At 53.8% G+C, this 24163-nt stretch overlaps 1 protein-coding gene across 2 annotated transcripts in view; it reads right to left on the reverse strand.

Annotated features, from left to right (window-relative positions):
* LOC140388631 (sodium- and chloride-dependent taurine transporter-like) overlaps positions 1-24163 on the reverse strand; it is a 166193-nt gene that overhangs the window by 46324 nt on the left and 95706 nt on the right. For both annotated transcript variants that reach the window (XM_072473082.1, XM_072473081.1), the window contains 3 exons: positions 17849-17961; positions 12963-13100; positions 11847-11949 (listed from right to left, as the gene is read on the reverse strand). In XM_072473082.1, coding sequence (XP_072329183.1) covers positions 11847-11949; positions 12963-13100; positions 17849-17961 — 354 coding nt within the window. The remainder of the gene's footprint in view (positions 1-11846; positions 11950-12962; positions 13101-17848; positions 17962-24163) is intronic.

Below are 24163 nucleotides of genomic sequence, written 5' to 3' on the forward strand. Positions count from 1 at the left end.
ACAGTACTGGTGGGGATGGGTCTGTCACTGTATAACACTGGGGTACAGTACTGGTGGGGATGGGTCTGTCACTGTATAACACTGGGGTACAGTACTGGTGAGGATGGATCTGTCACTGTATAACACTGGGGCACAGTACTGGTGGGGACCGGTCTGTCACTGTATAACTCTGGGGTACAGTACTGGTGGGGACGGGTCTGTCACTGTACAACACTGGGGTACAGTACTGGTGGGGACGGGTCTGTCACTGTATAACACTGGGGTACAGTACTGGTGGGGACGGGTCTGTCACTGTATAACACTGGGGTACAGTACTGGTGGGGACGGGTCTGTCGGTATAACACTGGGGTACAGTACTGGTGGGGATGGGTCTGTCACTGTATAACACTGGGGTACAGTACTGGTGGGGATGGGTCTGTCGCTGTGTAACACTGGGGTACAGTACTGGTGGGGACGGGTCTGTCACTGTATAACACTGGGGTACAGTACTGGTGGGGACGGTCTGTCACTGTATAACACTGGGGTACAGTACTGGTGGGGACGGGTCTGTCACTGTATAACACTGGGGTACAGTACTGGTGGGGCCGGGTCTGTCACTGTATAACACTGGGGTACAGTACTGGTGGGGACGGGTCTGTCACTGTATAACACTGGGGTACAGTACTGGTGGGGACGGTCTGTCACTGTATAACACTGGGGTACAGTACTGGTGGGGACGGGTCTGTCACTGTGTAACACTGGGGTACAGTACTGGTGGGGACGGGTCTGTCACTGTATAACACTGGGGTACAGTACTGGTGGGGACGGTCTGTCACTGTATAACACTGGGGTACAGTACTGGTGGGGATCGGTCTGTCACTGTATAACACTGGGGTACAGTACTGGTGGGGACGAGTCTGTCACTGTATAACACTGGGGTACAGTACTGGTGGGGACGAGTCTGTCACTGTATAACACTGGGGTACAGTACTGGTGGGCACGGGTCTGTCACTGTATAACACTGGGGTACAGTACTGGTGTGGACGGGTCTGTCACTGTACAACACTGGGGTACAGTACTGGTGGGGACGGGTCTGTCGGTATAACACTGGGGCACAGTACTGGTGGGGATGGGTCTGTCACTGTATAACACTGGGGTACAGTACTGGTGGGGATGGGTCTGTCACTGTATAACACTGGGGTACAGTACTGGTGGGGACGGGTCTGTCACTGTATAACACTGGGGTACAGTACTGGTGGGGACGGGTCTGTCACTGTATAACACTGGGGTACAGTACTGGAGGGGACGGGTCAGTCACTGTATAACACTGGGGTACAGTACTGGTGGGGACGGGTCTGTCACTGTATAGCACTGGGGTACAGTACTGGTGGGGACGGGTCTGTCACTGTATAACACTGGGGTACAGTACTGGTGGGGACGGGTCTGTCACTGTATAACACTGGGGTACAGTACTGGTGGGGACGGGTCTGTCACTGTATAACACTGGGGTACAGTACTGGTGGGGACGGGTCTGTCGGTATAACACTGGGGTACAGTACTGGTGGGGACGGGTCTGTCACTGTATAACACTGGGGTACAGTACTGGTGGGGACGGGTCTGTCACTGTATAACACTGGGGTACAGTACTGGTGGAGACGGGTCTGTCACTGTATAACACTGGGGTACAGTACTGGTGGGGACGGGTCTGTCACTGTATAACACTGGGGTACAGTACTGGAGGGGACGGGTCAGTCACTGTATAACACTGGGGTACAGTACTGGTGGGGACGGGTCTGTCACTGTATAGCACTGGGGTACAGTACTGGTGGGGACGGGTCTGTCACTGTATAACACTGGGGTACAGTACTGGTGGGGACGGGTCTGTCACTGTATAACACTGGGGTACAGTACTGGTGGGGACGGGTCTGTCACTGTATAACACTGGGGTACAGTACTGGTGGGGACGAGTCTGTCGGTATAACACTGGGGTACAGTACTGGTGGGGACGGGTCTGTCACTGTATAACACTGGGGTACAGTACTGGTGGGGATGGGTCTGTCACTGTATAACACTGGGGTACAGTACTGGAGGGGACGGGTCAGTCACTGTATAACACTGGGGTACAGTACTGGTGGGGACGGGTCTGTCACTGTATAGCACTGGGGTACAGTACTGGTGGGGACGGGTCTGTCACTGTATAACACTGGGGTACAGTACTGGTGGGGACGGGTCTGTCACTGTATAACACTGGGGTACAGTACTGGTGGGGACGGGTCTGTCACTGTATAACACTGGGGTACAGTACTGGTGGGGACGGTCTGTCACTGTATAACACTGGGGTACAGTACTGGTGGGGACGGGTCTGTCACTGTGTAACACTGGGGTACAGTACTGGTGGGGACGGGTCTGTCACTGTATAACACTGGGGTACAGTACTGGTGGGGACGGTCTGTCACTGTATAACACTGGGGTACAGTACTGGTGGGGATCGGTCTGTCACTGTATAACACTGGGGTACAGTACTGGTGGGGACGAGTCTGTCACTGTATAACACTGGGGTACAGTACTGGTGGGGACGAGTCTGTCACTGTATAACACTGGGGTACAGTACTGGTGGGGACGGGTCTGTCACTGTATAACACTGGGGTACAGTACTGGTGTGGACGGGTCTGTCACTGTATAACACTGGGGTACAGTACTGGTGGGGACGGGTCTGTCGGTATAACACTGGGGTACAGTACTGGTGGGGATGGGTCTGTCACTGTATAACACTGGGGTACAGTACTGGTGGGGATGGGTCTGTCACTGTATAACACTGGGGTACAGTACTGGTGGGGACGGGTCTGTCACTGTATAACACTGGGGTACAGTACTGGTGGGGACGGGTCTGTCACTGTATAACACTGGGGTACAGTACTGGAGGGGACGGGTCAGTCACTGTATAACACTGGGGGACAGTACTGGTGGGGACGGGACTGTCACTGTATAGCACTGGGGTACAGTACTGGTGGGGACGGGTCTGTCACTGTATAACACTGGGGTACAGTACTGGTGGGGACGGGTCTGTCACTGTATAACACTGGGGTACAGTACTGGTGGGGACGGGTCTGTCACTGTTTAACACTGGGGTACAGTACTGGTGGGGACGGGTCTGTCGGTATAACACTGGGGTCCGGAACTGGTGGGGACGGGTCTGTCACTGTATAACACTGGGGTACATTACTGGTGGGGACGGGTCTGTCACTGTATAACACTGGGGTACAGTACTGGTGGAGACGGGTCTGTCACTGTATAACACTGGGGTACAGTACTGGTGGGGACGGGTCTGTCACTGTATAACACTGGGGTACAGTACTGGTGGGGACGGGTCTGTCACTGTATAACACTGGGGTACAGTACTGGTGGGGACGGGTCTGTCGGTATAACACTGGGGTACAGTACTGGTGGGGATGGGTCTGTCACTGTATAACACTGGGGTACAGTACTGGTGGGGACGGGTCTGTCACTGTATAACACTGGGGTACAGTACTGGTGGGGACGGGTCTGTCACTGTATAACACTGGGGTACAGTACTGGTGGGGACGGGTCTGTCACTGTATAACACTGGGGTACAGTACTGGTGGGGACGGGTCTGTCACTGTATAACACTGGGGTACAGTACTGGTGGGGACGGGTCTGTCACTGTATAACACTGGGGTACAGTACTGGTGGGGACGGGTCTGTCACTGTATAACACTGGGGTACAGTACTGGTGGGGACGGGTCTGTCACTGTATAACACTGGGGTACAGTACTGGTGGGGACGGGTCTGTCACTGTATAACACTGGGGTACAGTACTGGTGGGGACGGGTCTGTCACTGTATAACACTGGGGTACAGTACTGGTGGGGACGGGTCTGTCGGTATAACACTGGGGTACAGTACTGGTGGGGACGGGTCTGTCACTGTATAACACTGGGGTACAGTACTGTTGGGGACGGGTCTGTCACTGTATAACACTGGGGTACAGTACTGGAGGGGACGGGTCAGTCACTGTATAACACTGGGGTACAGTACTGGTGGGGACGGGTCTGTCACTGTATAGCACTGGGGTACAGTACTGGTGGGGACGGGTCTGTCACTGTATAACACTGGGGTACAGTACTGGTGGGGACGGGTCTGTCACTGTATAACACTGGGGTACAGTACTGGTGGGGACGGGTCTGTCACTGTATAACACTGGGGTACAGTACTGGTGGGGACGGGTCGGTCACTGTATAACACTGGGGTACAGTACTGGTGGAGACGGATCTGTCACTGTATAACACTGGGGTACAGTACTGGTGGGGACGGGTCTGTCACTGTATAACACTGGGGTACAGTACTGGTGGGGACGGGTCTGTCACTGTATAACACTGGGGTACAGTACTGGTGGGGATGGGTCTGTCATTGTATAACACTGGGGTACAGTACTGGAGGGGACGGGTCAGTCACTGTATAACACTGGGGTACAGTACTGGAGGGGACGGGTCAGTCACTGTATAACACTGGGGTACAGTACTGGTGGGGATGGGTCTGTCACTGTATAACACTGGGGTACAGTACTGGTGGGGACGGGTCTGTCACTGTATAACACTGGGGTACAGTACTGGTGGGGACGGGTCTGTCACTGTATAACACTGGGGTACAGTACTGGTGGGGACGGGTCTGTCACTGTATAACACTGGGGTACAGTACTGGTGGGGACGGGTCGGTCACTGTATAACACTGGGGTACAGTACTGGTGGAGACGGATCTGTCACTGTATAACACTGGGGTACAGTACTGGTGGGGACGGGTCTGTCACTGTATAACACTGGGGTACAGTACTGGTGGGGACGGGTCTGTCACTGTATAACACTGGGGTACAGTACTGGTGGGGATGGGTCTGTCATTGTATAACACTGGGGTACAGTACTGGTGGGGACGGGTCGGTCACTGTATAACACTGGGGTACAGTACTGGTGGGGACGGGTCTGTCACTGTATAACACTGGGGTACAGTACTGGTGGGGACGGTCTGTCACTGTATAACACTGGGGTACAGTACTGGTGGGGACGGGTCTGTCACTGTGTAACACTGGGGTACAGTACTGGTGGGGACGGGTCTGTCACTGTATAACACTGGGGTACAGTACTGGTGGGGACGGTCTGTCACTGTATAACACTGGGGTACAGTACTGGTGGGGATCGGTCTGTCACTGTATAACACTGGGGTACAGTACTGGTGGGGACGAGTCTGTCACTGTATAACACTGGGGTACAGTACTGGTGGGGACGAGTCTGTCACTGTATAACACTGGGGTACAGTACTGGTGGGGACGGGTCTGTCACTGTATAACACTGGGGTACAGTACTGGTGTGGACGGGTCTGTCACTGTATAACACTGGGGTACAGTACTGGTGGGGACGGGTCTGTCGGTATAACACTGGGGTACAGTACTGGTGGGGATGGGTCTGTCACTGTATAACACTGGGGTACAGTACTGGTGGGGATGGGTCTGTCACTGTATAACACTGGGGTACAGTACTGGTGGGGACGGGTCTGTCACTGTATAACACTGGGGTACAGTACTGGTGGGGACGGGTCTGTCACTGTATAACACTGGGGTACAGTACTGGAGGGGACGGGTCAGTCACTGTATAACACTGGGGGACAGTACTGGTGGGGACGGGACTGTCACTGTATAGCACTGGGGTACAGTACTGGTGGGGACGGGTCTGTCACTGTATAACACTGGGGTACAGTACTGGTGGGGACGGGTCTGTCACTGTATAACACTGGGGTACAGTACTGGTGGGGACGGGTCTGTCACTGTTTAACACTGGGGTACAGTACTGGTGGGGACGGGTCTGTCGGTATAACACTGGGGTCCGGAACTGGTGGGGACGGGTCTGTCACTGTATAACACTGGGGTACATTACTGGTGGGGACGGGTCTGTCACTGTATAACACTGGGGTACAGTACTGGTGGAGACGGGTCTGTCACTGTATAACACTGGGGTACAGTACTGGTGGGGACGGGTCTGTCACTGTATAACACTGGGGTACAGTACTGGTGGGGACGGGTCTGTCACTGTATAACACTGGGGTACAGTACTGGTGGGGACGGGTCTGTCGGTATAACACTGGGGTACAGTACTGGTGGGGATGGGTCTGTCACTGTATAACACTGGGGTACAGTACTGGTGGGGACGGGTCTGTCACTGTATAACACTGGGGTACAGTACTGGTGGGGACGGGTCTGTCACTGTATAACACTGGGGTACAGTACTGGTGGGGACGGGTCTGTCACTGTATAACACTGGGGTACAGTACTGGTGGGGACGGGTCTGTCACTGTATAACACTGGGGTACAGTACTGGTGGGGACGGGTCTGTCACTGTATAACACTGGGGTACAGTACTGGTGGGGACGGGTCTGTCACTGTATAACACTGGGGTACAGTACTGGTGGGGACGGGTCTGTCACTGTATAACACTGGGGTACAGTACTGGTGGGGACGGGTCTGTCACTGTATAACACTGGGGTACAGTACTGGTGGGGACGGGTCTGTCACTGTATAACACTGGGGTACAGTACTGGTGGGGACGGGTCTGTCGGTATAACACTGGGGTACAGTACTGGTGGGGACGGGTCTGTCACTGTATAACACTGGGGTACAGTACTGTTGGGGACGGGTCTGTCACTGTATAACACTGGGGTACAGTACTGGAGGGGACGGGTCAGTCACTGTATAACACTGGGGTACAGTACTGGTGGGGACGGGTCTGTCACTGTATAGCACTGGGGTACAGTACTGGTGGGGACGGGTCTGTCACTGTATAACACTGGGGTACAGTACTGGTGGGGACGGGTCTGTCACTGTATAACACTGGGGTACAGTACTGGTGGGGACGGGTCTGTCACTGTATAACACTGGGGTACAGTACTGGTGGGGACGGGTCGGTCACTGTATAACACTGGGGTACAGTACTGGTGGAGACGGATCTGTCACTGTATAACACTGGGGTACAGTACTGGTGGGGACGGGTCTGTCACTGTATAACACTGGGGTACAGTACTGGTGGGGACGGGTCTGTCACTGTATAACACTGGGGTACAGTACTGGTGGGGATGGGTCTGTCATTGTATAACACTGGGGTACAGTACTGGAGGGGACGGGTCAGTCACTGTATAACACTGGGGTACAGTACTGGAGGGGACGGGTCAGTCACTGTATAACACTGGGGTACAGTACTGGTGGGGATGGGTCTGTCACTGTATAACACTGGGGTACAGTACTGGTGGGGACGGGTCTGTCACTGTATAACACTGGGGTACAGTACTGGTGGGGACGGGTCTGTCACTGTATAACACTGGGGTACAGTACTGGTGGGGACGGGTCTGTCACTGTATAACACTGGGGTACAGTACTGGTGGGGACGGGTCGGTCACTGTATAACACTGGGGTACAGTACTGGTGGAGACGGATCTGTCACTGTATAACACTGGGGTACAGTACTGGTGGGGACGGGTCTGTCACTGTATAACACTGGGGTACAGTACTGGTGGGGACGGGTCTGTCACTGTATAACACTGGGGTACAGTACTGGTGGGGATGGGTCTGTCATTGTATAACACTGGGGTACAGTACTGGTGGGGACGGGTCGGTCACTGTATAACACTGGGGTACAGTACTGGTGGGGACGGGTCTGTCACTGTATAACACTGGGGTACAGTACTGGTGGGGATGGGTCTGTCACTGTATAACACTGGGGTACAGTACTGGTGGGGACGGGTCTGTCACTGTATAACACTGGGGGACAGTACTGGTGGTGACGGGTCTGTCACTGTATAACACTGGGGTACAGTACTGGTGGGGACGGGTCTGTCACTGTATAACACTAGGGTACAGTACTGGTGGGGATGGGTCTGTCATTGTATAACACTGGGGTACAGTACTGGTGGGGACGGGTCGGTCACTGTATAACACTGGGGTACAGTACTGGTGGGGACGGGTCTGTCACTGTATAACACTGGGGTACAGTACTGGTGGGGATGGGTCTGTCACTGTATAACACTAGGGTACAGGACTGGTGGGGACGGGTCTGTCACTGTATAACACTGGGGTACAGTACTGGTGGGGACGGGTCTGTCACTGTATAACACTGGGGTACAGTACTGGTGGGGATGGGTCTGTCATTGTATAACACTGGGGTACAGTACTGGTGGTGACGGGTCGGTCACTGTATAACACTGGGGTACAGGACTGGTGGGGATGGGTCTGTCACTGTATAACACTGGGGTACAGTACTGGTGGGGACGGGTCTGTCATTGTATAACACTGGGGTACAGTACTGGTGGAGACGGGTCGGTCACTGTATAACACTGGGGTACAGTACTGGTGGAGACGGGTCTGTCACTGTATAACTCTGGGGTACAGTACTGGTGGGGACGGGTCTGTCACTGTATAACACTGGGGTACAGTACTGGTGGGGACGGGTCTGTCATTGTATAACACTGGGGTACAGTACTGGTGGAGACGGGTCGGTCACTGTATAACACTGGGCTACAGTACTGGTGGAGACGGGTCTGTCACTGTATAACACTGGGTTACAGTACTGGTGGAGACGGGTCTGTCACTGTATAACACTGGGGTACAGGACTGGTGGGGATGGGTTTGTCACTGTATCACACTGGGGTACAGTACTGGTGGGGGTGGGTTTGTCACTGTATAACACTGGGGTACAATACTGGTGGGGACGGGTCTGTCACTGTGTAACACTGGGGTACAGTACTGGTGGGGACGGGTCTGTCACTGTGTAACACTGGGCTACAGTACTGGTGGGGACGGGTCTGTCACTGTATAACACTGGGCTACAGTACTGGTGGGGACGGGTCTGTCACTGTATAACCCTGGGGTACAGTACTGGTGGGGACGGGCCTGTCACTGTATAACACTGGGGTACAGTACTGGTGGGGACGGATCTGTCACTGTATAACACTGGGGTGCAGTACTGGTGGGGACGGATCTGTCACTGTATAACACTGGGGTACAGTACTGGTGGGGATGGGTCTGTCACTGTATAACACTGGGGTACAGTACTGGTGGGGACGGTTCTGTCACTGTAGAACACTGGGGTACAGTACTGGTGGGGATGGGTCTGTCACTGTATAACACTGGGATACAGTACTGGTGGGGACGGGTCTGTCACTGTATAACACTGGGTTACAGTACTGGTGTGGACGGGTCTGTCACTGTATAACACTGGGTTACAGTACTGGTGGGGACGGGCCTGTCACTGTATAAAACTGGAGTACAGTACTAGTGGGGACGAGCCTGTCACTGTATAACACTGGGGTACAGCACTGGTGGGGACGGGCCTGTCGCTGTATAACACTGGGGTACAGTACTGGTGGGGACGGGCATGTCGCTGTATAACACTGGGGTACAGTACTGGTGGGGACGGGCCTGTCACTGTGTAACACTGGGGTAGGGTACTGGTGGGGACGGGTCTGTCACTGTATAACACTGGGGTACAGCACTGGTGGGGACGGGCCTGTCGCTGTATAACACTGGGGTACAGTACTGGTGGGGACGGGCCTGTCACTGTATAACACTGGGGTACAGTACTGGTGGGGACGGGCCTGTCGCTGTATAACACTGGGGTACAGTACTGGTGGGGACGGGTCTGTCACTGTATAACACTGGGGTACAGTACTGGTGGGGACGGGCCTGTCACTGTATAACCCTGGGGTACAGTACTGGTGGGGACGGGTCTGTCACTGTATAACACTGGGGTACAGTACTGGTGGGGACGGGTCGGTCACTGTATAACACTGGGGTACAGTACTGGTGGGGACGGGTCTGTCACTGTATAACACTGGGGTACAGTACTGGTGGGGATGGGTCTGTCACTGTATAGCACTAGGGTACAGGACTGGTGGGGACGGGTCTGTCACTGTATAACACTGGGGTACAGTACTGGTGGGGACGGGTCTGTCACTGTATAACACTGGGGTACAGTACTGGTGGGGATGGGTCTGTCATTGTATAACACTGGGGTACAGTACTGGTGGTGACGGGTCGGTCACTGTATAACACTGGGGTACAGGACTGGTGGGGATGGGTCTGTCACTGTATAACACTGGGGTACAGTACTGGTGGGGACGGGTCTGTCATTGTATAACACTGGGGTACAGTACTGGTGGAGACGGGTCGGTCACTGTATAACACTGGGGTACAGTACTGGTGGAGACGGGTCTGTCACTGTATAACTCTGGGGTACAGTACTGGTGGGGACGGGTCTGTCACTGTATAACACTGGGGTACAGTACTGGTGGGGACGGGTCTGTCATTGTATAACACTGGGGTACAGTACTGGTGGAGACGGGTCGGTCACTGTATAACACTGGGCTACAGTACTGGTGGAGACGGGTCTGTCACTGTATAACACTGGGTTACAGTACTGGTGGAGACGGGTCTGTCACTGTATAACACTGGGGTACAGGACTGGTGGGGATGGGTTTGTCACTGTATCACACTGGGGTACAGTACTGGTGGGGGTGGGTTTGTCACTGTATAACACTGGGGTACAATACTGGTGGGGACGGGTCTGTCACTGTGTAACACTGGGGTACAGTACTGGTGGGGACGGGTCTGTCACTGTGTAACACTGGGCTACAGTACTGGTGGGGACGGGTCTGTCACTGTATAACACTGGGCTACAGTACTGGTGGGGACGGGTCTGTCACTGTATAACCCTGGGGTACAGTACTGGTGGGGACGGGCCTGTCACTGTATAACACTGGGGTACAGTACTGGTGGGGACGGATCTGTCACTGTATAACACTGGGGTGCAGTACTGGTGGGGACGGATCTGTCACTGTATAACACTGGGGTACAGTACTGGTGGGGACGGTTCTGTCACTGTAGAACACTGGGGTACAGTACTGGTGGGGATGGGTCTGTCACTGTATAACACTGGGATACAGTACTGGTGGGGACGGGTCTGTCACTGTATAACACTGGGTTACAGTACTGGTGTGGACGGGTCTGTCACTGTATAACACTGGGTTACAGTACTGGTGGGGACGGGCCTGTCACTGTATAAAACTGGAGTACAGTACTAGTGGGGACGAGCCTGTCACTGTATAACACTGGGGTACAGCACTGGTGGGGACGGGCCTGTCGCTGTATAACACTGGGGTACAGTACTGGTGGGGACGGGCATGTCGCTGTATAACACTGGGGTACAGTACTGGTGGGGACGGGCCTGTCACTGTGTAACACTGGGGTAGGGTACTGGTGGGGACGGGTCTGTCACTGTATAACACTGGGGTACAGCACTGGTGGGGACGGGCCTGTCGCTGTATAACACTGGGGTACAGTACTGGTGGGGACGGGCCTGTCACTGTATAACACTGGGGTACAGTACTGGTGGGGACGGGCCTGTCGCTGTATAACACTGGGGTACAGTACTGGTGGGGACGGGTCTGTCACTGTATAACACTGGGGTACAGTACTGGTGGGGACGGGCCTGTCACTGTATAACCCTGGGGTACAGTACTGGTGGGGACGGGTCTGTCACTGTATAACACTGGGGTACAGTACTGGTGGGGACGGGTCTGTCACTGTTTAACACTGGGGTACAGTACTGGTGGGGACGGGTCTGTCACTGTATAACACTGGGGTACAGTACTGGTGGGGACGGGTCTGTCACTGTGTAACACTGGGGTACAGTACTGGTGGGGACGGGTCTGTCACTGTATAACACTGGGGTAACATTGTACTTGCTTTGTGAGTTCATTTTTTGGTTTTGTGAATTGTTGGTTGTAGTTTGATGTGAATGCAGAAAGATCACTTACCATAAACCCAAGCTATTGCAATACATTCGAAGAATGCCACCCAGAGAAGGCACATACCGCTGGCTGCATAGTAGTCAAACAGCTGGAACACATACAACCCACCCTGGAAAGGAACATAGAACACAGCGTCACTCAGAGTAAAGAGAATCGTTACTCCATTTATACCCTCCCTCCCTCCCTCCATCTCCGCCCTCCCTCCATCTGCCTGCCTGTGTTCCTTAGCTCAACACTCTCTGGTGTCATCTTGTTGTGCACAGATTGTCTGCTGAGTTTTCAAGTATTAAAACAGTGACTGTCGACCGTAAGGACCTTCAGGCCACCCGAAGGTGACCAGGTGCCGTCGTAATTGAAATCCTTTCCGAGTCGAGACATCTGTGGCTTGGTTTGGATGTTCCGAGCAGCAGGGTGGTGTTGAAAGGCTGTGCCTTGTTGCTGCTGGTTAATGAGCCGTGATAACCTCCAGGAACTGGAAGGCAGGCAGCCCACAGGGAAAACTCATCTCCACCTATTCCATTTGCCCAATCCCAACCCACCCTCACAGGTCAAAGCCCATCCCTCCAGCCAACTGCCCCAGAGCTTCCTATCAGGTTTGGCACCCCCTCCAGGGTGACGGTGAGTGGGTGAAGGTGGGGTACCCCGAGGGTGAAAATGTCACGTGATGAGTGACGGAGTGTGGGGTCGGGTAGTCAAAGGCGAGAGGTCATGTGATGAACCCGTCAGGAACATCCAACCAGAGTTGGCAACCCTTTTTCATTTAATTAAGGGGCAATTTAGCGTGGCCAATCCACCTGCCCTGCACGTCTTTGGGTTGTGGGGGCGAAACCCACGCAGACACGGGGAGAATGTGCAAACTCCACACAGACAGTGACCCAGGGCTGGGCAGAGAGTTGCCAACCCGAAACCTGTCTTCAAGAAGGGTTTTGGTGTTTTTAACCTGGCTTCTCGCTGACAGTCTCCAACAAACAAGGTGGAACATGTGGCGTGAAGGGAAGGTGAACTTTGTTGCCCTTTCCGTAACCTTCACGCCAAAACACTCTGTGAAGTATTTGCACAGGTTTTATGAATGAAGTATATTTTCCTGAAAAGGGTGTGATAAAGCAGCCCACCTGTACTCACTTCAGTTACCATAGCCAGCCCCAGCAGGTAGCTGCATGAACACGCTATAGCTATGAAGATTTCCCGTCTGTAACCCTTCCTTAGGAAGGATGGGTAAAGATCAACGAGGGACGTAATCTGCCCTTCAACCTCCACAAACTGTGAAAAAACAAGTCAAAGACAAAACAAACAGATCACGTTTCATTGGTCAGTCACATTCCAAGAAATTCACACCTGCGCAGCTTTGTCCCGTGTCAACTTAATCACGCCTGTCCCTGCTTCAGGGCCAATCACGTCTGTCCCTGCTTCAGGGCCAATCACGCCTGTCCCTGCTTCAGGGCCAATCACGCCTGTCCCTGCTTCAGGGCCAATCACGCCTGTCCCTGCTTCAGGGCCAATCACGCCTGTCCCTGCTTCAGGGCCAATCACGTCTGTCCCTGCTTCAGGGCCAATCACGCCTGTCCCTGCTTCAGGGCCAATCACGTCTGTCCCTGCTTCAGGGCCAATCACGCCTGTCCCTGCTTCAGGGCCAATCACGCCTGTCCCTGCTTCAGGGCCAATCACGTCTGTCCCTGCTTCAGGGCCAATCACGCCTGTCCCTGCTTCAGGGCCAATCACGTCTGTCCCTGCTTCAGGGCCAATTCAATGGATGACACAGATTTGATCCTGTCTGAGTGAACAGCAATCTCTTAAACATTTAGAATCCTTAAACCTGGATGCGATGTTGCAATCTGACGTTGTGTAGTTGATCACTCCCAATCTCCCTCTCGCTGTATCCCTCAATCACCTCCCCTACATCTCACTCCCCCCCCAACCTACCCCCTCACCCCATACCGCACACCCACCACCCAGACCTACCCCCTCACCCCATACCGCACACCCACCACCCAGACCTACCCCCTCACCCCATACCGCACACCCACCACCCAGACCTAGCCCTCTACCCCCCAAACTCCAGCCACTGACAGTCAGTACCAGTGTCAAACATCTGGAATCAGATCCGGCCCTGTGGACACAGGCCCACAGGGGCAGACACTGCAGGGGCCAGTGAATGGAAGTCCATCTGTTCGCAAGGCGGGGAGAGAGAGGAGAGAGGGGAGGAGAAAGAGGAGCGGGGAGAAAGGAGAGGAGAGGGGAGGAGAAAGAGGAGCGGGGAGAAAGGAGAGGAGAGGGGAGGGGAAGAGGAGAGGGGAGGGGAGAGGGGAGAGGACAAAATGAGAGGGACTGAGGGAGAGCCTGCAGAGGGAGGTGAGAAAAGGAGGGGAGTTGAGGGGATATCCCTATTGTCCAACAGGCTGCCTGTGAGGAACAGTCTAGGACTGGACTCCATTTAGGCTGAGCAAGTAAACCAAATTAACTTAATCTTAAACTGGAGGATTTAACATTAACAAACCTGCAAACTCAGTGGAATTAGAAAACAGTGAGAGTTAAATTTCATTTCATTAGCATCCATTTCAGTTCATCACTATTATCAAAGTGGTCCACCTCATTGCGGGGGATGGCTACAACACAGGGAGTAAAGCTCCGTCTACACTGTCCCCATCAAACACTCCCAGGACAGGTACAGCACGGGGTTAGATACAGAGTAAAGCTCCGTCTACACTGTCCCCATCAAACACTCCCAGGACAGGTACAGCACGGGGTTAGATACAGAGTAAAGCTCCCTCTACCCTGTCCCCATCAAACACTCCCAGGACAGGTACAGCACGGGGTTAGATACACAGTAAAGCTCCCTCTACACTGTCCCCATCAAACACTCCCAGGACAGCTACAGCACGGGTTTAGATACAGAGTAAAGCTCCGTCTACACTGTCCCCATCAAACACTCCCAGGACAGGTGCAGCACGGGGTTAGATACAGAGTAAAGCTCCCTCTACACTGTCCCCATCAAACACTCCCAGGACAGGTACAGCACGGGGTTAGATACAGAGTAAAGCTCCCTCTACACTGTCCCCATCAAACACTCCCAGGACAGGTGCAGCACGGGGTTAGATACGGAGTAAAGCTCCCTCTACACTGTCCCCATCAAACACTCCCAGGACAGGTACAGCACGGGGTTAGATACAGAGTAAAGCTCCCTCTACACTGTCCCCATCAAACACTCCCAGGACAGGTACAGCACGGAGTTAGACACAGAGTAAAGCTCCCTCTACACTGTCCCCATCAAACACTCCCAGGACAGGTACAGCACGGAGTTAGACACAGAGTAAAGCTCCCTCTCACTGTCCCCACCAAACACACCCAGGACAGGTACAGCACAGAGTTAGACACAGAGTAAAGCTCCCTCTACACTGTCCCCATCAAACACTCCCAGGACAGGTACAGCACGGAGTTAGGCACAGAGTAAAGCTCCCTCTCACTGTCCCCATCAAACACTCCCAGGACAGGTACAGCACAGAGTTAGACACAGAGTAAAGCTCCCTCTACACTGTCGCAATCTCATAAATGTGTCCCCAATGCACTGGAGCTGATAATACCGTTTCGGAGAGTTTGAGCAAACCCACTCCACACGCGCCTCTCATATTTGGACCCAAGGTCAAGTACCAAAAGTTAAAGGTTTGAGTTGGAACTGACGGGTTTGCTGTGAATGCTCAGTGAGCTCAGTATTAAGATGCAACAGGTAATTCATGACTGACTTGCGTTTTATCAAAGTTACATCTTTAAGTAAATATAATTTACAGCATGTGATTTCATACCATTCGCCGCTTTGACCTTTGGAGTCAGTGGGGGAGGGGGGGGGGAATAAAATCTGAATGCTAATCCCACTTGATAATGGGTAAAGACGGAGGTGAATGGTATCTGGAGCTCTGAATCCAGCACCTGTTCTGGGTACACATCAGGAAAAGATAATGGCACAGAAAAGTCAGACTAGGTAAATACTTCCAGCTTGGCTGCCTATTACAGGCGGATCAGAGGTTTTATTATGTCCCTCTTTTGTCGTTCGCTTGGGGTTCTGGTAGCACTTAGACCTGTTGGCCCTAGTGCTGCCCTGATGGGGGTGACCCTGAATAGCCATGGGGCAGGGGGAAGCGATGCGCTATTCAGCTGCAAAGGCCATCACAGGTGAGGCGTTCCCCTGCTGCGTGAAGCAGGCTGACTGAGGGAGGCTAAAAATTGCTCCAGGTACAAACACCGCTCAAACTAGTCAAAGACAACCAGCCCCACCTTCAAAAAACAAAGAACAAAGTAACTAACAATCACTTACCTGTCCACACATATTAAACAGGATGTGATGTACAATAATTAACTCACATGCCAAGTGACTCGGCCAATTTCCAGGACCTCTGTGCAAAACCGTTCAGATCTGCCAGATTGGCAAACACCACACACAGCTTTCATTGTATTTATGCTTAACACCGCTGCACTCACAGTCTGAGTTCATTACAACCCGTCTCCCTCTGCCCTCCGAGCTGCTGAGGTGAGGCACTCAGTCCGTTCCCCGCTCCCTCATCGGATTCAGAATGAATTGTTCCCGGACAAATCTGCTCCCAAAGCTGTGGCGGTGGGATAGGGGTTCTGATCTGGTCTTTAGTTAATTATTTGCCATTGGCTTGTTGAAAAGAAATAAAACAAAAAGCTCCCAATGGAGACAGCGAACAAGAGGGGGCTTGAAGCCATGCGTGATTTAACTGACCAAGCCATGTATGTTTGATGTTTGTGAGCAGAGGCATCCTGCGTGGAGGCATGTTACACCTATTTTGCACCGATGGGATCAGCACACACACACGCGCAGAGCTATCCATATACAATCACACATCCACCTGTGTTCAAATGCACATGCATGCACATATGAACCTATGAAGGACATCCAAGAGCACCTGGACAGGTGTGTGTGCGTATGCGCATGATGACCCAGATATATGTGTGGGCACAGGCCAAACCAGACACGCGTGTGGGAACACACACGACCTAGAGAAATGTGGGAGAGCACACGCTGACTCAGAGACATGTGCGTGGGCACATGATGACCCAGAGAAATATGGATGGGCACACGCCAAACCAGACACGCGTGTGGGAACACACACGATCCAGAGAAACGCGCGAGAGCACACGCTGACTCAGAGACATGCGCGTGGGCACATGAAGACCCAGAGATGTGCGTGTGAGCACACGCCAAACCAGACACGCGTGTGGGAACACACACGACCCAGAAAAACGCGGGAGAGCACACGCTGACTGTGAGACATGCGTGTAGGAACACACAGATTGAAAGATGCGTGTGTGGGCACCGCCAAACCAGACACACGTGCGGGAACACACGCGACCCAGAGAAACACACGTGAGGCAGAGAAACACGTGTGATGGACACGGTGAACCCCAATCTGTTGGTCTAGTTGCGACAGATGTCGGGGCAAGATTCACCACCAGCGCTCCCATGACTGGTGGATGGAAAGCAGCCCCAATGCACTGGCAGCAGATGGCACAGTTTAACGGTGCTGGTGGGGCCCGGGCGTGGTGCCTGGGGGGGTTTCTGAAACATCCCAGAGTGGGCGGATGGGCTGGGGGCGGAATCACAGCCTCTAAACTGCAAACTCACACCGCCAGTTATCCCACCAACTTGGCTCAATGGCAAAATGAGGTGCACGGAACGTCGGGACAGATTCTCCGGCCCCTTGGTAAGGAAAAAAAGTGCCGAGGAAAGTTGCACGGCGTGAAAAAAAAATCCCCAATGGGAACGCGGCTGGAGGGAGGGCGGTGTGTGGGGACGGGGGTGCAAACACTCTCAAAACCAGGTGGAGATTCTCTCTCGCCTTTTTAATGGGTGGAGAGAGAGAGAGAGAGAAAAGAGAGAAGGAGAGAACCTCAGCCCTCTCCCACCCAAACCTCGCCACCTCCCCCGCTAACCGCGGAGAGCCGCTTACTCTTCATGATTTAAGACACATGTCCCCCTACCAGTTCAAACTGACCTGACTGTCCAATCCGAGGAGCAGCAGCATTACGAAAAACAAGACAGCCCAGAATGTAGGCCATGGCATCATGCTCACTGCCTTAGGGTAAGCGATGAATGCCAAACCGGGACCTAGAAGGAGGCAAATGCAGAGAGATGGGGGGGGGGGGGGGTTTGGGGGGGGGGGGAGAAATAAGGGGGGAGGTGAGGAGAGGAGGGGGTTACAAGAGGCACTAAATGATCATGTAATTTCATATCACAAAAATACACAGGTACTTTAAATCACAGCACAAACTCTTAAACATAAGCTAGCATGCGTATCACCCGTTTCAAACTCCCCCTTTTTAACTTCAAGCTTTAACCAGGGATCAGTCCGCCCCATGTCGCCGGCTGCACCCGACTATCTCACCAGGGCTCGCGTGGAGCAGAAACAGCAGCACGGAGCAGGAAGGCTGAAGGGCCTCTGTCGCAAAGGTCAACGTCATTCTGGGGCATGATGGGAGGTTTGGTACACATTCACTGCTAATAGGAGTGTTGAAATGGTGGTGTCTACCTCCCCCCCCCCCCCCCCGCCCCACTCCCTCCAACCGCCCCCCCCCCACTCCCCCCTTACCCCACCACACCCGGCTGCAACAGGGTAGAACACATTTTTTTTGCTGTCTCCTTTTATTCTGGACCGCGTGAGAGATCGTTTACATTTCTACTCGGAGGTCAGCTTCGCAGGTCGGGAACATTCCGGAATCTCGCGAGGAACGTGGGTTTGAACGGAAGTCCAGCGCCGAGGTGCCCAGAGTGAGAAGTGCAGAAAATGATTAACCAGGGTAGTCCCGTGCTCTTTGCTCTGCCGTTTACGGAACAAAAAGATTGACAGAACTCACACAGTCCACACTTCAATTTGTGTTAAACGTGACGTCGGTTACACCGGGGCGGGCTGGGGTGGCCGCAGTGAACTGGGCTCGGTAATTGGTTGAAGGTAACTGTGGCCCCACCTCTGGAAACCATTTAAAACTTTCTCACAAGGGTCGAAGAACCTCTCTTGGATGGGGGGGGGGGCAGCACGTAGGAGGATTGGGGGGGACGGGGAGTAGATGGGGAACAAAGCAGAAGGGGCGTGGGGGTGGGAGAGGGGTGAACGTGGAGGGAGCTGTTGGGGGATGGGTGGGCGCTGAGGGGTTTGGGTGGGCTGGGGGTGGGCGTATGTTAAAGGGGTTGGATTGGGGGTGAAAGAGGGGGGCTAATGAGTAAACCCAAACACCTTCGGATCTCCCGATGACAACAGGTCGACGTTCATGTCCTTGGGTGAATGTCCGGCCATGAGCCAGACCTACAGAGTCTGGGATGGAAATGCTAGAACCTTCCGCAGAGTCCAGCCAACCAGCTACCACTCCAGTCGATGGCCCAGAATGTGATTGCAGCCAGTAATTCAATAAGTCTCACGGCTACAACGCACAGCCCACTCTCTCTTCGTAAAATGCTCCCATTGAGATGTAGATCGGCCCAAAGGGACACAGATTTAAGGCGAGACAAGAATTGGTGCCGGAGATGGGAAATGTTTTTTTACAGTGTTTGCCTGAAAGCAGATTCAATAAAAGATTTCAAAAGGAATCGATAAATAATTGCATCTAATTGGATAGCCCCTTCAAAGAGCCAGCACAGACCAATGCAGCGGTGGCCTGTGCTGTCTGATTGTGTGAAAGCGTGCTCCCCAATGAGGACATTTCAGACAAGCAGCTTTACAATCCCTCTGGAAATTCAGTGTTTTATTGCAACAGACATGAAATAGCTCAGCTCAGCACATCGGCCAATCTCATAGTGTGTCAGTGAGAGTGAGTGTCAGTGTGTGTGCGAGGAAGTGAGTGTGTATCTGTGAGTGTGCATGTGTATCTGTGAACGTGTGTATGTATCTATGAGGGTGTGTATGTGTGCGATTGTATCCGTGAGTGTGTTTATCTGAGTGTGCATCTATGAGTGTGAGTGTATCTGTGTGTGTATCTGAGTGTGTATGTGTGAGTGTGAGTGTATCTGTGTGTGTATCTGAGTGTGTATGTGTGAGTGTGAGTGTATCTGTGAGTGTATCTGTGAGTGTGAGTGTATCTGTGAGTGTATCTGTGAGTGTGAGTGTATCTGTGTGTGTATCTGAGTGTGTATGTGTGAGTGTATCTGTGAGTGTGAGTGTGTACATAGGTGGTGAGTCAGACAATCCCAAAAGGGCCCGAAACACAAACAGAAACAAGCAGATGTACACGCACATTCAGACATGCACACACATAGATGTGCATGCACACAGGCACACCACAGAAAACCAGAGGCAGACAAATGCACACAGAGATACACAGAGGTACACATGCAGACATAAAGACATATAGGCACACACACAGATGTAGACACAGACACACGGATGTAAACACACAGATGTAAACACACACACGGATGTAAACACACAGATGTAAACACACAGACACACACGGATGTAAACACACAGACACACACGGATGTAAACACACAGACACACACGGATGTAAACACACAGACACACACGGATGTAAACACACACACGGATGTAAACACAGACACACGGATGTAAACACACAGACACACACGGATGTAAACACACACACGGATGTAAACACAGACACACGGATGTAAACACAGACACACACGGATGTAAACACACACACGGATGTAAACGCAGACACACACGGATGGAAACACACACACGGATGTGAACACACAGACACACACGATGTAAACATAGACACACATGGATGTAAACACACACACACATGGATGTAAACACACACACGGATGTGAACACACAGACACACACGATGTAAACATAGACACACACACACAGACATAAACGCAGACACACACGGATGTAAACACACACACGGATGTGAACACACGGATGTAAACATACAGACACACACACAGACACACATGCAGCCACACATGCGCAGACACACACGCACAAAATTCATTTATATGAACCACACTCCCACAGTTAGTAAATCAGCGACAGAGAGCAGTGAATTCTGCCCCCAGGTAGTGATGGGGAGGGGGACAGGATGGGATGGGGAGGGGGACAGGGTGACAAAGGGGGAGGGGGGCAGGGTGGTGATGGGGAGGGGGACAGGATGGGATGGGGGAGGGGCGATGGGGGCAGGGTGGTGATGGGAGGGGGACAGGATGGGATGGGGCGATGGGGGAGGGGGAGGCGAAGGGGGAGAGGGGCAGGGTGGTGATGGGAGGGGGACAGGATGGGATGGGGCGATGGGGGAGGGGGAGGCGAAGGGGGAGAGGGGCAGGATGGTGATGGGAGGGGGACAGGATGGGATGGGGAGGGGGTGATGGGGGCAGGGTGGTGATGGGGAGGGGGACAGGGTGGGATGGGGAGGCGATGGGGTAGGGGGACAGGGTGATGAAGGGGGGCAGGGTGGTGATGGGGAAGGGGACAGGATGGGATGGGGGAGGGGACAGGGTGGTGATGGGGAGGGGGACAGGATGGGATGGGAAGGCGATGGGGTAGGGGGACAGGGTGGCGAAGAGGGAGGGGGCAGGGTGGTGATGGGGAGGGGGACAGGATGGGATGGGGTAGGGGGAGGCGATGGGGTAGGGGGACAGGGTGGGATGGGGGTAGGGGCGATGGAGGAGGGGGACCGGGTGGCGAAGGGGGTGGGGGGCAGGGTGGCGAAGGGGGAAGGGGGGCAGGGCGGTGATGGGGGTGGGAGACAGGGTGGCGATGGGGGAGGGGGAGGCGGACAGGGTGGGATGGGGGAGGGGGCGATGGGGTAGGGGGACAGGGTGGTGATGGGGGTGGGGGACAGGGTGGGATGGGGAGGGGGTGATGGGGTAGGGGGGCAGGGTGGTGATGGGGGTGGGGGACATGGTGGTGGTGGGGGTCAGGGTGGAGATGGGGGTGGGGGACAGGGTGGGATGGGGAGGGGGCGATGGGGTAGGGGGACAGGGTGGTGGTGGGGGTCAGGGTGGTGATGGGGGTGGGGGACAGGGTGGGATGGGGAGGGGGCGATGGGGTAGGGGGACAGGGTGGTGGTGGGGGTCAGGGTGGTGATGGGGGTGGGGGACAGGGTGGGATGGGGAGGGGGCGATGGGGTAGGGGGACAGGGTGGTGGTGGGGGTCAGGGTGGTGATGGGGGTGGGGGACAGGGTGGGATGGGGAGGGGGCGATGGGGTAGGGGGACAGGGTGGTGGTGGGGGTCAGGGTGGTGATGGGGGTGGGGGACAGGGTGGGATGGGGAGGGGGCGATGGGGTAGGGGGACAGGGTGGTGGTGGGGGTCAGGGTGGTGATGGGGGTGGGGGACAGGGTGGGATGGGGAGGGGGCGATGGGGTAGGGGGACAGGGTGGTGGTGGGGGTCAGGGTGGTGATGGGGGTGGGGGACAGGGTGGGATGGGGAGGGGGCGATGGGGTAGGGGGACAGGGTGGTGGTGGTGGTCAGGGTGGTGGTGGGGGACAGGGTGGGATGGGGAGGGGGCGATGGGGTAGGGGGGGCAGGGTGGTGGTGGGGGTCAGGGTGGTGATGGGGGTGGGGGAGGAGGTGGCGATGGGGAGGGGGAGGCGATGGGGGAGGGGATGTTGAATTTAACACCGTGGCGTGGGTAAAAGACTAGGTGGTTGTGGAGAAGGTAGCCAGGGAGTCAATGAGGGCAGGGGCTGAACTCGGGGAGGTGGTTCCCATCCTCTGACCCGCAGGCCCTTCCCCCCTTCAGCCTGCCTCTGCGGTGGGTGGAGGAAACACCTTCGACACCTTGGAGTGGAGCTTTGTTGATTCGGGCAGAAAGGCACCAGGAAGAGTTTGGGAGAGAGGAAGCCTCACTGATGGTTGTACTTTGGGAATGGGGGTGGGTGAGAATGCCGGAGCTGTGGGTCTGAATGAACATTACGGGGGAGTGGCACAGAGATTGTATTTACAGAGAAATTCCCCATGCAAGGTGAAATGAACAGGGTTGGAATAATTAATAAAAATCTGTTGAACCTACTGGTTGAATTGTGGATGGGCCTGACCCTGGATTGGCTCCATGTTGTCAGCCCAATAAACACGGAGGAAACTGAAAATTTCTTTCCTCAGAATGCCAGCAAAAAATCCAATCTTTCCGACCACAAGGTGCAGTTGGAGAACTTACAGATTAATCGCGATTCAGAATTCAGCGCTCATGTAAGTACTTTTAAACGTGAGGGCGGCAACTTCAAGGTCGCCATTGGCAATAATGTTTAGAATGACGTCAAATCGATAATTGATTTCAAGTGAAGCAGGATCCTGAAATAGTGGTTTTGAATCTGACTGAATATTCTAATGTACACTTTGTTCTAAAAAGAAACCCTTCAAAAGTATCTGCCTGAGGACCTGCCTTTGTGCGCTATACGAGATATTAGACAGTCACAAAAGGTACAATCGTGATAATCAAATTCTGCAGTGTTTTTGACAGCAATCACTAAGTCCCTCCTTTTTTCTTTGATGTTAATTTAACCTCAGGGATTTCTCTGAGGACAGGTGAGGTTAATCCTGGTAACAATTAGCTCCAGCTACAGGCTCCAAGCAGCTCATGGTTTAAAATTCCTTGGCTGGTCATTGCTGAAGGGTCACGGCCCACACACTTCTTCAACTCATGTCTGACCTGAATCTGTAGTCTCCCCTTCCCCCAGCCGTTGCTGCAAATTCGCTCAAACCCCCACCCTGGACAGGACAGAGCTCGGAAAGCAGGAGTGAACCGGACAGACAAGAAATATTGGTGGGGTTAAAAAACTGAGAAAGAATTTCATGCTTCAGGGTGTGGGTCTGTTCCATTTGGGTGATTAATTGTTGACCTCAGTGATGGAATATCAGAGTCACCTTCAAACACTCCCAGGACAGGTACAGCACGGGGTTAGATACAGAGTAAAGCTCCCTCTACACTGTCCCCATCAAACACTCCCAGGACAGGTACAGCACGGGGTTAGATACAGAGTAAAGCTCCCTCTACACTGTCCCCATCAAACACTCGCACGACAGGTACAGCACGGGGTTAGATACAGAGTAAAGCTCCCTCTACACTGTCCCCATCAAACACCCCCAGGACAGGTACAGCACGGGGTTAGATACAGAGTAACGCTCCCTCTCCACTGTCCCCATCAAACACTCCCAGGGCAGGTACAGCACGGGGTTAGATACAGAGTAAAGCTCCCACTACATTGTCCCCATCAAACACCCCCAGGACAGGTACAGCACGGGGTTAGATACAGAGTAAAGCTCCCTCTACACTGTCCCCATCAAACACGCCCAGGACAGGTACAGCACAGGGTTGGACAGAGAGTAAAGCCCCCTCGACACTGTCCC

Source organism: Scyliorhinus torazame, chromosome 13, assembly GCF_047496885.1.
Source record: "Scyliorhinus torazame isolate Kashiwa2021f chromosome 13, sScyTor2.1, whole genome shotgun sequence".
Taxonomy (NCBI): Eukaryota; Metazoa; Chordata; class Chondrichthyes; order Carcharhiniformes; family Scyliorhinidae; genus Scyliorhinus; species Scyliorhinus torazame.